The sequence below is a fragment of the Procambarus clarkii genome, chromosome 6 (assembly GCF_040958095.1).
Source record: "Procambarus clarkii isolate CNS0578487 chromosome 6, FALCON_Pclarkii_2.0, whole genome shotgun sequence".
NCBI lineage: Eukaryota > Metazoa > Arthropoda > Malacostraca > Decapoda > Cambaridae > Procambarus > Procambarus clarkii.
Genome location: NC_091155.1, coordinates 9,473,220 through 9,488,647, shown reverse-complemented (window position 1 = coordinate 9,488,647; position 15,428 = coordinate 9,473,220). Strand labels below are relative to the sequence as shown.

Sequence of the window (15,428 nt, the reverse complement as noted above, 5' to 3'; positions counted from 1 at the left end):
GACTCGCAAGACTCCGGGTCAAAGGTGTCATTGACCCAACAGGCAGCATGACGGAGGCAAAACAGGTGACTGTCACCCTGAGACAAGGGCACACTGCAACCTTCAAACCCGCACAAGGCAGGCTGGAACTCGGGAGACGCATCCATGGGTCCCCGAGCCCCGACAGGGGTTTCCAGGACCCAAAGGTTAGCAACTATGGGAAGCCCGGGCAAAGTGTTGCTAACCGGTTAAGAAACCCAAACAAAAAAGGGTAAATGATAATACTGAAAACCCCTGGGACGTGTACAAGCACGGGGGCCTAGCAGAGGTCCACCAAAACAATACCAGGGGAACTATGGACCCACGAGGCAGAACCTCCACCAGGCAAACAAAAACAAAACAAAACAAAAACCACGCAAAAGTATACCGTCCCCAGAGGCAACAGGAACCGGTCGCCGCTTAGGTGGCAGGCCGCGCAACACCTTGATGCCCTAACCAGCACAATACCACTCCCTACCCAAGGCCAAACAAGGGCCCTAAGCCCCAGCTGGCCCCAAGGGCGAGGCAAATGTCGAGCAGCAAGAACCTCTACGGGAGCGGTTCCCAAACACCCCAGAGAAGATAACCCTGACACGCAAGGGCAGTACTCACAGGGCGCCTAGGGAAGGAAGCCCCTAGGCGCATGCAGCCCCGGCATTGATGAAGTACTCCTGGCCACCGCACACCACACAAAAACAGCAGAGAACGCCACACGAGGCAAACACCGCCAAGGAATTTGAGGCCAGAGAAGGGTCTATCCTGGTTGACACTAGCTTGCGAACTGAAGGCAGCCGGCGTGGTGAGGTCCGGGGGCCCCCCCCTCCCCCTCCCGGGAAGGGGAGGGCTGCGCGGACGACCGGCGCGGCAGTAAATTGATTGTTTGATTGTTTTCCTTGGGATTGTAGGGGGTTTTCTACCTCTCTGTTCAGTTTTTGTTGTAGTTTCTTACCATGTGAGGTTTGTTTTGTTACCCCTACCTTTCTGGGTGCCTAATCCCAGTCGATGGCAGATAAGGAAAACCCCCAACCATATGGGGTTTTCCAAGGCCATTGCTCCCTGAAACCTCTCTGAAGGGGCCAGGTTCTGGCGCTGGTCCCTGGTAGGTCTGAACTCCATAGCTAATGTCCCGGTCTAACATAACATACATTAGCCCGATAAGCTCCAGGGAGCCTCCGGGGCTCCCCACAGAAAAGGTAAAGTAACTATTTAGAGGAAACACTAAGTCTGTATGACTATATCACTTAGTAGGACATGAAGGATAAGGAGTTGGGATATGAAGACCAAGTGAAGAAACAAGTTCCCAACCACTTAGACCATCAAGCATTAAACACAAACCCTACAAGAATCAAAGCCATCACTGTACCAACTAGTCCAAGTGGTTGGTCTATATCTACCAATAATACAGACAATTTTAAGGTAAGTAACCAAGAGTTTAAAACTCTGACTAGAGAATTATAACTTGCGAACTTTAACCCTTAGACCGCGCAATACATACATATATGATTTGATAAAAAATAATTTAAGTTTTTAAAATGTGCTCCAACACCTTCCAATTTTTTTTTTTTGCATAATAAACTAGGCAAATGCTTCAACTTTGTCTAAATGATCAGAGCATAATTTGAAAAACAAGAGAATCAAAATTAATTTTAAAACTGAATATTGAAAACTTCAGATTTTCAATACAGAATAAAACATGTGAACTATCACCAATTGTTCATTTAATGTTATTATTTTCTCAGAACAGCATATAATCTTCATTTTCATCAAATTAGAATATAGGTTTTCAGTACAGTTAACTAACAAAAATTGTCAGTAGGGCATTTGAAATATGCGGCAAATTTAGACCCAAAAAACTATAACTCCAAATGTATAAAGTTTATGAAAAATCCATTCTGAAAGGATTGTAGAACAGACAGCTGAGCACACAATATGTCAAAATAGTGAGAATCGATCAAAAACTTGAATTTTAGAAGCCACTCAAAGTTGAAACTCTAGCTTCAGAGATAATTGAAGTTGAAGTTATCAACAATAAAAAACCAGCGTTGAATGTAATGAAACGCCATATTCTGGGTGAGCCCCAGAGGCTCCCTGGAGCTTATCGGGCTAATGTATGTTATATTAGACCGGGATATTAGCTAAGACGTTCAGACCTACCAGGGACTAGCGCCAGAACCTGGCCCCTTCAGAGAGATTTCAGGGAGCAATGGCCCTGGAAAACCCCCTTGTGGTTGGGGTTTTCCTTATCTGCCATCGACCGGGGTTAGGCACCCAGAAAAGTAGGCATAACAAAACAAACCCCACATGGTAAAAAACTAAAACAAAAAAAAGGAAGAGAGAGGTAGAAACTCCCTACAATCCCAAGGAAACAAGCAAACATCACACTTTACTGCCGCGCCGATCGTCAGCGCAGTCCTCCCTGCCTCGAGAGGGGGAGGGGGGAGCCCCGGACCTCACTGCGCCGGCTGCCTAGCATCAGTTCGGAAGCTAAGCTTCAACCAACGTGAAAAACCGCCGACCGGTGGGAGGGAGGGTTGCCAGGGAGCCTCCGGGGCTCACCCAGAAAATGGCATTTCATTACATTCAACGCTGGTTTTCTGTGGGGAGCCCCTATGGCTCCCTGGAGCTTCGTACCCAAAGAGAAGGAAAAGAAAGGGCTGACCCGGGAGGCGGCCGCCACAAACTCTGCAAAGCGAAGCCGAGACAACAGGCTGCAACCTGTGACCCAAGGCAACAAGAACGCATAGGAGCAGACGCGCGCATAAAGAATGGGCGGCCAAGAACCTGTAAGACCCTCAAATCGTTGCGCTCGAAATGAGATGAATGAAATGACGTCACCAACACAGCAGCGAAAGTTGCAAACGTCCAAACAGCATGGGTGCAAGGACAAACCGCAGGCTGGAAGACTTAAAAACTCTGATGACGACCTTAGAGACCCGAGCCCTGAAACTGGGAACAAGGGGGAACCTGATCAACTGAAACAGGGAACAAGGGGAACCTGATCAACCCAAAGCACATCCCCAGACACGGTACTTAGGAAACAGCAAAAAAGCGCAACCGGACAACACAGGACGCACCCCCGGCCAAACCAATCAAGTATCAATAACCCAAAGACACTTCCGGAAAGCAGCAGTCTCGACCGTCGCCAGAAGGACGGAAAAAGGCCGCAAACATACAAACCTACCACCAGTACCAAAGAGCAGAAACCACAAACTGAGGAATAGATAAGAGGGCACCCTGATCAAGGACCAGGATGGCTCAGGCGACGCATGAGCAGGCTGGAGGTGAAACAAAACACGAGAAAGCGTACGAAATGGGGCAGATGTGACGTCCACCCCGAACGCAAGCCGGAGCGGCTCCGCCAGCGCCCGCACAAAACGAGGCGACAGTAAGAAACATCAAATAACTGTAGTCCTGAAAACCCAAGAAAGGACAAGACAACCCGATGCAAAAGAGAAGACAACCTATGAAGATCAAGAAAAAGGTGCATAGAAACACCAGGAGCGTCATACTGTCGCCGAGATGAAGCTCGCAGGTGGGACACCATCAACAAAGCCACCTGGTCACCACAGAGATGGTGATACCCGCGTCAAGATACCAGACGCAAAGAGCCGAGGAGAAGGCCGAACCAGTCACGTACAGGACCGGTCCGACCTGCTGAAAGAAGCGGAGCCTTGGGAAAACGCCCCGGGTTCGGACACCTATCAAGCAGTGTCTGAAAATAAAGCTGGGCCAGTCACCAAGGGACCATAAGGACTACTCTTGTGGGAATGGGCTCCAACCGAGCCAGAACCCGAAGCAACAGCTGGACCAGGAGAAGAGGAACAGGTACCCCCACCTCGACCAGTCCTGCCGAAAGGCATCCACCGTGAACACCTCGCAGGTGGGTAAGGAACCAACCCCAAAGGTCAAACACCTAAGAAAAACCCTGTGGTTCCGACAAAGAACCGCCAGTGAACAGTCCGAATGGAGCCGAATGGTAGAGCCCAGAGTGACCCGAACCCTCCGAAGTGCAAACCAGACCGCCACGAACCCCCCAAATCGTGCTGTGAACCCAAAGGATGGACAGACCCCATAATCCCCGGCCGACCTGGTGAGCACTGGTCACAAAGCCCCAGCCGAGAGATGACCTGTCCATGAACACATCGAGTGAAGGCTCAGGGAAGTGCCAAGGCACGGAACCCTGAAAACCCCAAAGAGGAAGCTGGTGATGCAGCACCAGCACAAGATCCCCAGGGGAATGAACCCAACGATTGCAAGAGAGGCGGAAGGGGAATCTCCGAAGGAACCAAACAGACGCCGAAGCCAAACCTGACCCTGCGGGCAGACCAGCATGTGAAAGTTCAGACTCCCGCACAACTGCTCGAGCAACTGCCGAGCAACCTGGGACCCCCTCACGAACAGCCGAAGGCGGGACCACAGCCGCAGCAACACTCCTGGAGGGAAAGACAAGGAGCGGCCCAAGAGCCCTAAACAAGACCCAGCCAGGTCCGAACCCGGAACGGAAACAAGTGGAACGGCCTCTAGATCACCAGGAAACCAAACCCGGCGATCTGGAAAGAACCACACCCCTGGCGAGCAGACAAGCGGACCAACTGGGAGCCCACACCAGCCAGTCGTCGAGGTAGGCCAGACACCAAATCCCATGCAGACTCAGACAGGGCACCAAGATCCGGTAAAGATGCGTAAATACACCAAGGGCCAATTACAAACTAGGAAAAGCAACAAAAGCGGCAAGCCTGAAGCCCCACCACCAGCTGTGCCAGTCCCGGAAAACTGGAGAGGAACGTGCCAAGAATTGACCTGGAGGTCCAGGGCCACCATCCAAGCACCCGGCCTCAACAGAAGCTGGACAGGAGACAACAGTCCTCCGAAAAGGGCATGGAATCCAGGGCGCAAACTGAAGAAGTCCAGAAGAACCGCAAATTCGCCAGGCCCGTGTTTGCATAGAGCAGAAGGGAACCCCCAGAAGGATGGGGCAGATCGACCACGCCCAAAGCACCCACTAAGATGACATGACGAAGTGCAGGGGAAGAAGCCCACCCCGCCAGCCCTGAACCCCCCAAAGGGAGAGAAGCCGTCCGCCGCCTCCATCAGAGGCCGGAAGACAACCAAAAGCTCCCACTAACTGCAGGACCATGCGAGAATCAACAGAGCAAGCTGCTCCTCCAGCGCCCCGTTAACAGCGACGGGAACAGAGCCCCTTCCGAAAGAAAAAGTATATATACATATATATATATTATGTACATATACACATACATATATACATATACACATACATATATAAATACATGCACACACAAGGTGTATTACACACACGTGCCTATGCACAGTGCACACATGTGCACACATGTGCATACATGTGCATACATGTGCACACATGTGCATACATGCACAGTGCACACATGTGCACACATGTGCACACATGCACAGTGCACACATGTGCACACATGCACAGTGCACACATGTGCACACATGTACAGTGCACACATGTGCACACATGTACAGTGCACACATGTGCACACATGCACAGTGCACACATGTGCACACATGCACAGTGCACCCATGTACATGCACAGTGCACACATGTACATGCACAGTGCACACATGTACATGCACAGTGCACACATGTACATGCACAGTGTACACATGTACATGCACAGTGTACACATGTACATGCACATGTGTACATGTGCATGTACATGTGTACACACACATACACGTGAAAAGAAAATTACAAGCCGCCGACCATAGCGCCTGGCCGGCGTGGGCACTCTGCTGGCCAGGCGAAGAAGGCACAAAACTGCATCAAAAGGCCCACCTCGACAACAAAACCCCAAAGAACCAGCACGACCACAACACGTGCCAAGACCCCAAAAAATCAGTCTGCAGGCCAGGAAGACCTCGGAACCCCAGAAGGCAGAACCGGGTCACACACGAGGATACAAAGCCCCCTGAACCCACAAAGTGGGCCCAAGAATAAGAAACCTCCGGAATGAAACCAAAGGACCCAAAGGAACCCGGAATCAAATCAGGGGGAGTCCAAACCACCACATTTGCTAGCGGAGATACACCACAGAAAGGCAAAGCACAGCCCCCCAGGGAAACGGTCAAAACAGACTGAAAACTGAGGGACAAGGTGTGGGAGCAAGCATAACAGATAGGGACACTGAGCCCAGACCCAAAACAGACAAAACTGAAAACCCGGTGTAAAATCAACACTCAAACGTTCCCAGAGGAACAGGAAACGGGCAGAAAACACCAGAAAAGCAAAGAAACAACAGGCGAATAAAAACCCTGAAAAAGGTGAAAAAACTCGCCCAAGACGCTCGCTCGCTCGCACACCCAGGCACATGTAAACAAACCGCAATGCCGCCCAGGTGGCCGCGCCGAGAAACCGGCAGAAGAAAATGGCCACCAGAACAGAGAGCCGTGACCGACACAAAAGATACGAAAACACGCCAGCAAAAGTGGGAAGCAAGCAGACTGGATGGGCGAAAAACTCCGCCCAGAAGCATAAAACCCAGGCAGGGGCAATCAGCCCCAGAAATGCTAGCAGGCATCCCCCACAGCCCCTGAAACCCGCAACAGAGGCCTCGGGGCAGAGCTATCCTCCAAGCCCACCGCCCTTAAAGAAAAGGAAGAGTCCATGGGAAAGGCAGCAAGAAAGGGCCGCTGGTAAGACCCAGAAGCCTTGGCAGGAGGAACAGGCTCGAAAACCTCCGTCCCCCAACCCGAACAGGGCAGCCCCCGAAACCGCCCGAGTCTCGGGCCCAACTAAACCCTGCCCCGACCCCGAAACCCGCAGACGGTCTGGAGCCGGGAACAGGGAGGGAAAGGGGCAAACAGCACCTAACTAAAACAGGGTGGCCCCGGGGCATCCGAGTGGGAAACCAACCTAGCATGTTGCAGCAACCTAGCTTGTAACACGGATGCCGCCTGTACTCTGAACAGTAATAACATCAGGAGAGTACTGGAGAACAAGCAGAGAATCTCTCTCGCAAGACTCCGGGTCAAGGTGTCAGTGACCCAACAGGCAACATGACGGAGGTAAACGTGGCGACTGTCACCTTGAGACAAGGGCACAGCAACCAACGATCCCGTACAAGACGGGTTGGAACCCGGAAGACACATTCAATGGTCCACCGAGCCCCGACACGGGTTTCCAGGGCCTGTAGTGGTAGCAACTACAGGAAGCCCGGGCAAGGTGTTGCTAACCAGTTAAGAAACCCAAAAATAACAAGGGATAGAGGACAACACTGAAAACCCCTGTGACGTGTACAATCACGGGGGCCTAGCAGAGGGCCACCAAACACTACCAGTGGAACTATAGCCACACTGGGCAGACCCCCACTAGGCATGAAAATAAAAACAAAAGAAAAACCCCGCAAAAGTACACTGTCACCAGAGGCAACAGGAACTGGTCGTCGCTTAGGTGGCAGGCTGTGCAACACATTGACGCCCTAACCAGCACAATACCAGTCCCTACCCAGGACCAAACAAGGGCCCCAGCTGGCTTCAAGGGCGAAGCAATTGGCGAGCAGCAAGAACCTCTACGGGAATGGTTCCCAAACACCCCAGGGAAGATAACCCTGTCACGCAGGGGCAGTACTCACAGGGCGCTTAGGGAAGGAAGCTCCTAAGTGCATGCAGCCCTGGTACTGATGAGGAACACCTGGCCACCGCACAACACAACACACGGCAGTGAACGCCACACAAGGAAAACACCGCCTAGGAAACTGAGGCCAGAGAAGCATTTATCCCGGTTGACATTAGCTTATGAACTAATGCTAGGCAGCCGGCATGGTGAGGTCCGAGTCTCCCCCCCCCCCTCCCCCTCTTGGGGCGGGGAGGGCTGCGCGGACGATCGGCGCGGCAGTAAAGTGTGATGTTTGCTTGGGATTGTAGGGAGTTTCTACCTCTCTATTTGGTTTTTTGTTTTAGTTTTTTTACCATGTGTGGTTTGTTTTGTTATGCTTACCTTTCTGGGTGCCTAACCCCGGTCGATGGTAGATAAGGAAAACCCCAACCACAAGGGGGTTTTCCAGGGCCATTGCTCCCTGAAACATCTCTGAAGGGGCCAGGTTCTGACGCTGGTCCCTGGTAGATCTGAACTCCTTAGCTAATGTCCCGGTCTAATATAACATACATTAGCCCGATAAGCATCAGGGAGCCGTAGGGGCTCCCCACAGAAAGTACCACTTACCCCGAGGCCAGCAAGGGTGGAAACCTCCCAAAAACACTCGGGGCGGTCAATTGCCAAGTAGCAAAAGACCAACAGAGGTAGACCCAAGGTGACTTGTGGAAGAGAACCCCAAGCCCCAAGGGCAGTACGTAAAGGGCACTCAGGGAAGGTAATCCTAAGCACATGCAGCCCGAGTATCTTGGAATATTTACACCCAGCTCACACACCACCGTAAGAGCAGTACTGAACCAAAGGGCACCATAGCACAAGAGTCTGGAGCTGGAGCCTCACAACAATGCCGTATCCCATCAGCCAAAGAGCTGCGGTGTGGATTGCCGGCGCAGGGGTCTGGGGCTTCCCCTTCCCCCTCCTGGGGAAGGGGAAGCTGTGCAGACATGCTGTACGGCTTGTGTGGCATCATGCTCGTTTACTCGTTTTCAATTGGGGAGTTCTGTCCACTCATTTGTCTATTTTTGTTGTTTTAACCAGAATAGGGGTTTGTTTTGGGGCGCTTACCTTTCTTGGTGCCTGTCCTGGTCGATGGCAGATACAGAATGCTCCAAATCACATGTGCATTCTTTAGACCATTGCTCCTCATTCCTCTGAGGGGGCCAGGTTCTGGCTCATGGTCCCCGGAAGGCCTGGAACTCCACCCACATTGACTTATGTCAAAGTTAGAGATATCATTATCAGCCTGGATAACTCCGAGAAGCCGTAGGGGTTCCACCCAGAAATCAGATTTTTATTTTGTGTGGACAACCCAGAAATTCAGACACTCAAAATTTGAATTAGAACTTTTTGACTAACAGATAAATCTCCACATTTTCTTACCGGTATCTATCCTCACATGCTGACTGGGAAGTGGTGTGGACAGGTGCTTCAGTGGGCCAGCCCCAGGCAGAAAATCACCTTTAGGATCCTCAGCATATATCCTGGCTTCAAAGCTATGTCCTGAAAGCTTAATCTCATCCTGTAATAGAGGCAAGGGTTCCCCAGCTGCAACCTGTGAAAAGAAAGATTAAACCTGTGAAAAGAAAGATTAATCAAATATATCTTTAACTCACATTCAGCAGAACAAATCATATGTTATGATTTTCATTAACAGTACTGTACATAAAATATTTGACCCAGGTCCTGTAACCTTCAAAACAGCTCCTTGGATCTGGAAAATGTTGATTTTGTCCCTTTCAGCCATCCCCTTCCTCTGAAGCCTTTCCTTTGGTCTCGGCTCTCCTATCCCGTGTGGTGGGCATGGACGCTGGCCCTGCTCCAGATTCTGAGTCTTTGGTTTCTAGGGCTTGGAGGGAGTTGGACAGGGCGGGGGCCTTGGGTTCCCTAGGACCCCAACTGGTCTTCCATTCCTTCTGATGAGGGCCATTAGCTTCTTGGGGAGAGGTTTTCTTATCTCCCCTTCCTTATATGATTTATCTGATTTTGATATTATTGTGCCTGACACCTTACCTTACCCCCCAGTTTGTTTCCACATGCCTTATGGTCCATCAGATGTATCCTTCCAGAGGTTACTTCCTACTTGAGTCCAAGCACTATTCTTCAGTGCTTGGGCAGATCTATTAAAATACCTCTTGTGAGACCCGAAGTTTGCCTCTAAAGTAACAGGGGTCCATCATAAAGTTTGGATCTTTTTCACTGTACTGATTGCTCTATAAGGTTCTGGAGTCATCCTAACTAGCAGGCAATTCTCTCTTTTTCTCTTGGCGATTGGTGCAGCGTCTGTCATTCTCGCGTGCTCGAGTCCCATGAGGTTTTGAATGTTCTGTATTTAAGGTAATTTTGGGTGGCTTTACTTTTGAACCACTCAATGACTACCTGTTTTCCCCAGCTCTTTTGTGGGATGTTAAGTTGATGCAGCACCTGCAAGTCATCTGTCATGATGGTCATAGCAAAGGCAAAGGCCCAATTCCCTCATGACAGGTGACTTTCTGGGCTCGCTTGTACTTGATTATGGTTGTCTGTTTTCCAGCCTTCGTGGAGCTTCATCCTGACTGGCTCCATGTGGAAGCTGATTATCTCTACTCGGGGTCAGGTGCGGATGCCTTGTTGCTCACAGTGGCAGCTTTGGCGGCTTTGCCCATGCTGCATGCACCCTTGCCCCAGAAACAATAGCCGAAGTCTACTCTCCCGTCTCGTGAGTCACCAGGCTGCATTGGCCCAGTTGTTTTATTTTACTTGGTCATTGCCCCTTTTGTCAGCTTCCCCTCTTTTTCACCTCTTTCTTCCCAGAGGATGATGTTGCAAAGGTTTTGTCTTCAGGAGCAGCTTTGAGCCAGCCTATTTCTCATTTTTTATGTTCTCAGGGTTCTTATCTTTGCTTTCTGAGGTGTTCTGGTAGGACCAGGGCTTCACTTGCTACTGGTAGCGGAACCAGAATCTGGGTCATATATGCCTCCTGCTGTCAGCTCATCTCATTATTCCATCAAAGACTATTCGCCCTGGAACTCCTGCACTGCTTAAGATGTCAGAAATATGCCCACCAACAATCACGCTGCACCGGACAAGAGCGATGTGGAGTGTGCAGTTTGAGGCATCCAACCAAAGAATATATAGCCAAGCACAAGACCAACCAGACCAAAACAGCCAAATGTCCAAATTGTGAAGACAAACATCATGCCTAGAGCACAGAACATGCCTAGAGAACAGAGATGCAGGGCCAGAAAACAGGATTGGTTCAACAGAAATTGTGAGAGGGCCAGAGACCCAAAGACACAAAAATGGAATCAGTATAGGAAGAGGCCAAACCCCCCAAACATACCAGTGATACAAAGATGCGAGAAACAACTATACAGCAGTAAGGAGAGAGGCAGAAAGGAATTTTGAAAAAGGGATAGCGGATAAATGTAAAACAGAACTGGGCCTATTCTACAAATTCATAAATAACAAATTGCAGGTAAAGGATAATATCCAGAGGTTGAAAATGGGAAACAGATTCACAGAAAATGAAAAGGAAATGTGTGAAACATTAAATGAAAAGTTCCAAAGTGTGTTTGTACAAAATGAACTCTTCAGAGAACCAGACACAATAAGAATTCCAGAGAACAACATAGAGCGTATAGAGGTGTCTAGAGATGAAGTGGAAAATATGCTAAAGGAGCTCAGTAAGAACAAAGCAGCTGGCCCAGATGGAGTTTCACCATGGGTTCTGAGAGTATGTGCATCTGAGCTCAGCATTCCACTTCACCAGATATTTCAGGCATCCCTGTGTACAGGAATCGTAGCAGACGTGTGGAAACAGGCTAACATCGTTCCAATCTAAAAAAGTGGCAGCAGGGAAGACCCCCTCAATTATAGACCTGTATCATTGACAAGTGTAATAGTGAAAGTATTGGAAAAACTAATCAAAACTAAATGGGTAGAACACCTGGAGAGAAATGATATAATATCAGAGAGACTATGGTTTTCGATCTGGAAGATCCTGTGTATCGAATTTACTCAGTTTCTATGATCGAGCCACAGAGATATTACAGGAAAGAGATGGTTGGGTTGACTGCATCTATCTGGACCTAAAAAAGACTTTCGACAGAGTTCCACATAAGAGGTTGTTCTGGAAACTGGAAAATATTGGAGAAGTGACAGGTACGCTTCTAACATGGATGAAAATTTTTCTGACTGATAGAAAAATGTGGGCAGTAATCAGAGGCAATGTATCAGACTGGAGAAATGTCACAAGTGGAGTACCACAGGGTTCAGTTCTTGCACCAGTGATGTTTATTGTCTACATGAATGATCTACCAGTTGGTATACAGAACTATATGAACATGTTTGCTGATGATACTAAGATAATAGGAAGGATAAGAAACTTTGATGATTGTCATGCCCTTCATGATGACCTGGACAAAATAAGTATATGGAGCAACACTTGGCAAATGGAATTTAATGTTAATAAATGCCATGTTATGTTATGTGGAATAGGAGAACATAGACCCCACACAACCTATATATTATGTGAGAAATCTTTAAAGAATTCTGATAAAGAAAGAGATCTAGGGGTGGTTCTAGATAGAAAACTATCACCTGAGAACCACATAAAGAATATTGTGTGAGGAGCCTATGCCACACTTTCTAACTTCAGAATTGCTTTTAAATACATGGATGGCGATATACTAAAGAAATTGTTCATGACTTATGTTAGGTAATTACAACCTGCACGGAAAGAAAAGGTGCAGACAGCTCAGGCCAGGATAAACACGCAGACCAGCAATACATACACCAACACCAACGTCTGAAATACTCATGCACAGCCAAAACAGACACCCACTCTGACAGAACAAAATTTCCCAAATCTATCAACTACAAATCAGAAAATACACAAAATACCAGTGTTGAATGTAATGAAACGCCATTTTCTAGGTGAGACCCGGAGGCTCCCCTGCGCTATCCAGGCTGATATGCTAATGTCAGACTTTGGCATCAGTCATTGTATAGAGTTCTGTGGGCCTACCGGGGACCACAAGCCAGAACCTGGCCCCCTCAGAGAGGCAAGGGGGAGCAATGGCCTATAGAAACCCCCGTGTGGTTGGATACATTCTATGTCTGCCATCGACCGGGTCAGGCACCCAGAAAGGTAAGCATCCGAAAACAAATCCCTATTCTGATGAAAATTGCTACAAAACACCGAACATGTGGATAGAAATCCACCAAAAAGAAACAAGCAAACGAGCATGACATCACATGTCGCCGCGCCACTGTCTGTGCAGCTCCCCCCCTCCCCAGGAGGGGGAAAGGGGAGCCCCAGACCCTCACGCTAGCAATCCACCATTCAGTTCTGAGGCTGGATATCAAAACACACGAAAAACCGCCGACCCGGGGGGAGGGAGGGATGCCAGGGAGCCTCCGGGTCTCACTCGGAAAATGGCATTTCATTACATTCAACACTGGTTTTCTGGGGGGAGCCCCTTCGGCTCCCCGGAGCTAACTACCCACAGAGAAAAATTAGAGGGACTTACCCAGGAGGTGATCGCTGCTCACTCCTCAACCCAAAGTTGAGACATCTGGCTGCATCCGCCAACCCAAAGCGACACAGGCCCGACTAGGCCAAGGAACGTGAGGTAGCGCGCAGCCAAGACCCTGTTCGACCGCCAAAAACCCTGTGCCCGTATGTCAGCCCAGGACATGTTGCCAAAGACGACAGCAAGAGCAGCAAACTTACGAACGTCATGGGCACGGGGATGGACCGCAGTCTGGCTAGCCTTAATAATCTTGCGGACGACCTGTGAGACCCGCACCCGCGAACAGGGAAGGAGGGAAACCGGATCAACCCAAAGCACATCCCAGGACACAGAAGCTGTGGCGCGCAAATAACGGCCAAAGGCTGCAACCGAACACAAAGGATGATGCACCCCCAGCCTGATCAACCGAGTATCAACAACTCAAGGACCCCTCCAGAAAGTAGCCATCCCATTCTTCGCCAGAAAAGAAGGAGATGGCTGCAGACGAACAAACCAATCACCACGACCGAAAGAGCAGACACCCCTGCACCGGAGGAGAGCATGAAGCTCCCCAACCCGACCCCCAGAGGCCAATGCCAACAGGAAAAGAGCCTATGAGAAACAATCCTGAACCGAAGAGGCCACAACAAACCAAGGGAAAGAGAGAAAGGAGAGCACCCTGTCCAATGACCAGGACGACTCAGGTGGCGCATAAGCAGGCGGGACGTAAAACAACACACGAGACAACTTGCGAAACGGTGCAGAAGTAACATCAATACCGAAAGCAAGCTAAAGCTGCTCAGTCAGCGCTGCACAATACGAGGCGACAGTATTCGGCATAAGATGACGGTCCTGGAACAACCAAGAGAGAGAGGACAACAGCACCCGAACCAAAAACAAAGCACAACGACGAAGAGTCAAAAATAACCGGAAGGACCGCCAGGAAACTTCATACTGCCGCCAAGACAAAGCCCGCAGGTGGGACACTAACAAGGAAGCCATCTGATCACCGTACAGATGATGATCAAGTAAAAAATTCCATACGCGAAGACTCGAGTAGAAGATCAAACCAGCCACGTGACACACCGGTCCGATCTGCTGGAAGAGGCTGAGTCGCAGGAAAACCTCCGGGTTCAGACACCGAGCAAGCAGCGCCTGAAACCACGGCTGGGTCGGCCACCACCGGGCCAAGAGGACTACTCTTCCCTGGTATGTCTCCAAGCGAGTCAGGACCTGGAACAACAGCTGAACCGGTAAAAAGAGGTACACAAACCCCCCACCTCGACCATTCCTGCCAAAAGGAATCAACCCTGACGGCCTTACAGTTGGGGTAGGGTGCCACATATATCGAAAGGCGCTGCGCCGACGCATAGAGGTCCACCTGGACCAGGAGCCCGAACGTCTGGCAGAGCCAAAGGAAAGAGTCGGCATCGACTGTCCATTCTGTGGACAGGGGAACTAAACAAGAGAGGCCATCCGCCAAGACGTTGGACACACCCGGAACGTGAACCGCCAGGAGAGCCAAATCCCGAGAACTCAGCAGACAAGTCACTCGAAGCGACCAGTGCTAAAGAGGCAAGGACCGCATCGAACCCCCTCGGTTCAGGCAATGAACCACCAGGGAGCAGTCCGAATGGAGCCGGATCGTTGATCCGCGGGCGACCTGAACCCTCCGAAGAGCAAACCCCACCTCTGCGAACTCCCGCATCATGTTGTGGGCTCGATGGAAAGATGGACCCCACCGTCCCTGACCGGCCTAGTCAGCACTGGTCACAAAGTCCTAGCCGAGAGACGGCGCCTCCGTGAACACATCGAGCGAGGGCTCGGGTAGGCGCCAAGGCACTGAACCCTGAAAAACCTGAAGAGGAAGCCGGTGACACAGCAGCAGACGCAAGGCCCCCAGGGGTCGAACCCAGCGATCGCAAGAGAGGCGGAAAGGACGTGCCCGAAGAAACCAGAACAGCCGACGAAGCCAAACCCTACCCAGCGGGTAGATCATCATCACAAAGCTCAGGCTCCCGCACTAACCCTCGAGCAACCGTCGGGTGACCCGGGAGCCCCCCAGAAACAGGCGCAAGCGGGACCGCAGCAGTAGGAGAGACTCCAGAGGAAGAGACAAGTAAGAGCTCCGAGAGCCCCACACAAGAACCAGCCATGTCCGAACCTGGGAGGGAACCAGATGGGACTTCCTCCAGTTCACCAAGAATGCAAACCCAGCGAGCTGAGAAAGAACCCAAATCCCTGGCTAGCAGACAACAGGACCGGCTTGGAGCCCAAACCAGCCA

At 50.3% G+C, this 15,428-nt stretch overlaps 1 protein-coding gene across 1 annotated transcript in view; it reads right to left on the bottom strand.

Moving 5' to 3' along the window:
- Positions 1-15,428, bottom strand: part of Mccc1 (Methylcrotonoyl-CoA carboxylase 1) — a 115,446-nt gene that overhangs the window by 56,872 nt on the left and 43,146 nt on the right. The window contains exon 8 of the mRNA XM_069305625.1: positions 9,032-9,203. Within this exon, the coding sequence (XP_069161726.1) occupies positions 9,032-9,203 (172 nt within the window). The remainder of the gene's footprint in view (positions 1-9,031; positions 9,204-15,428) is intronic.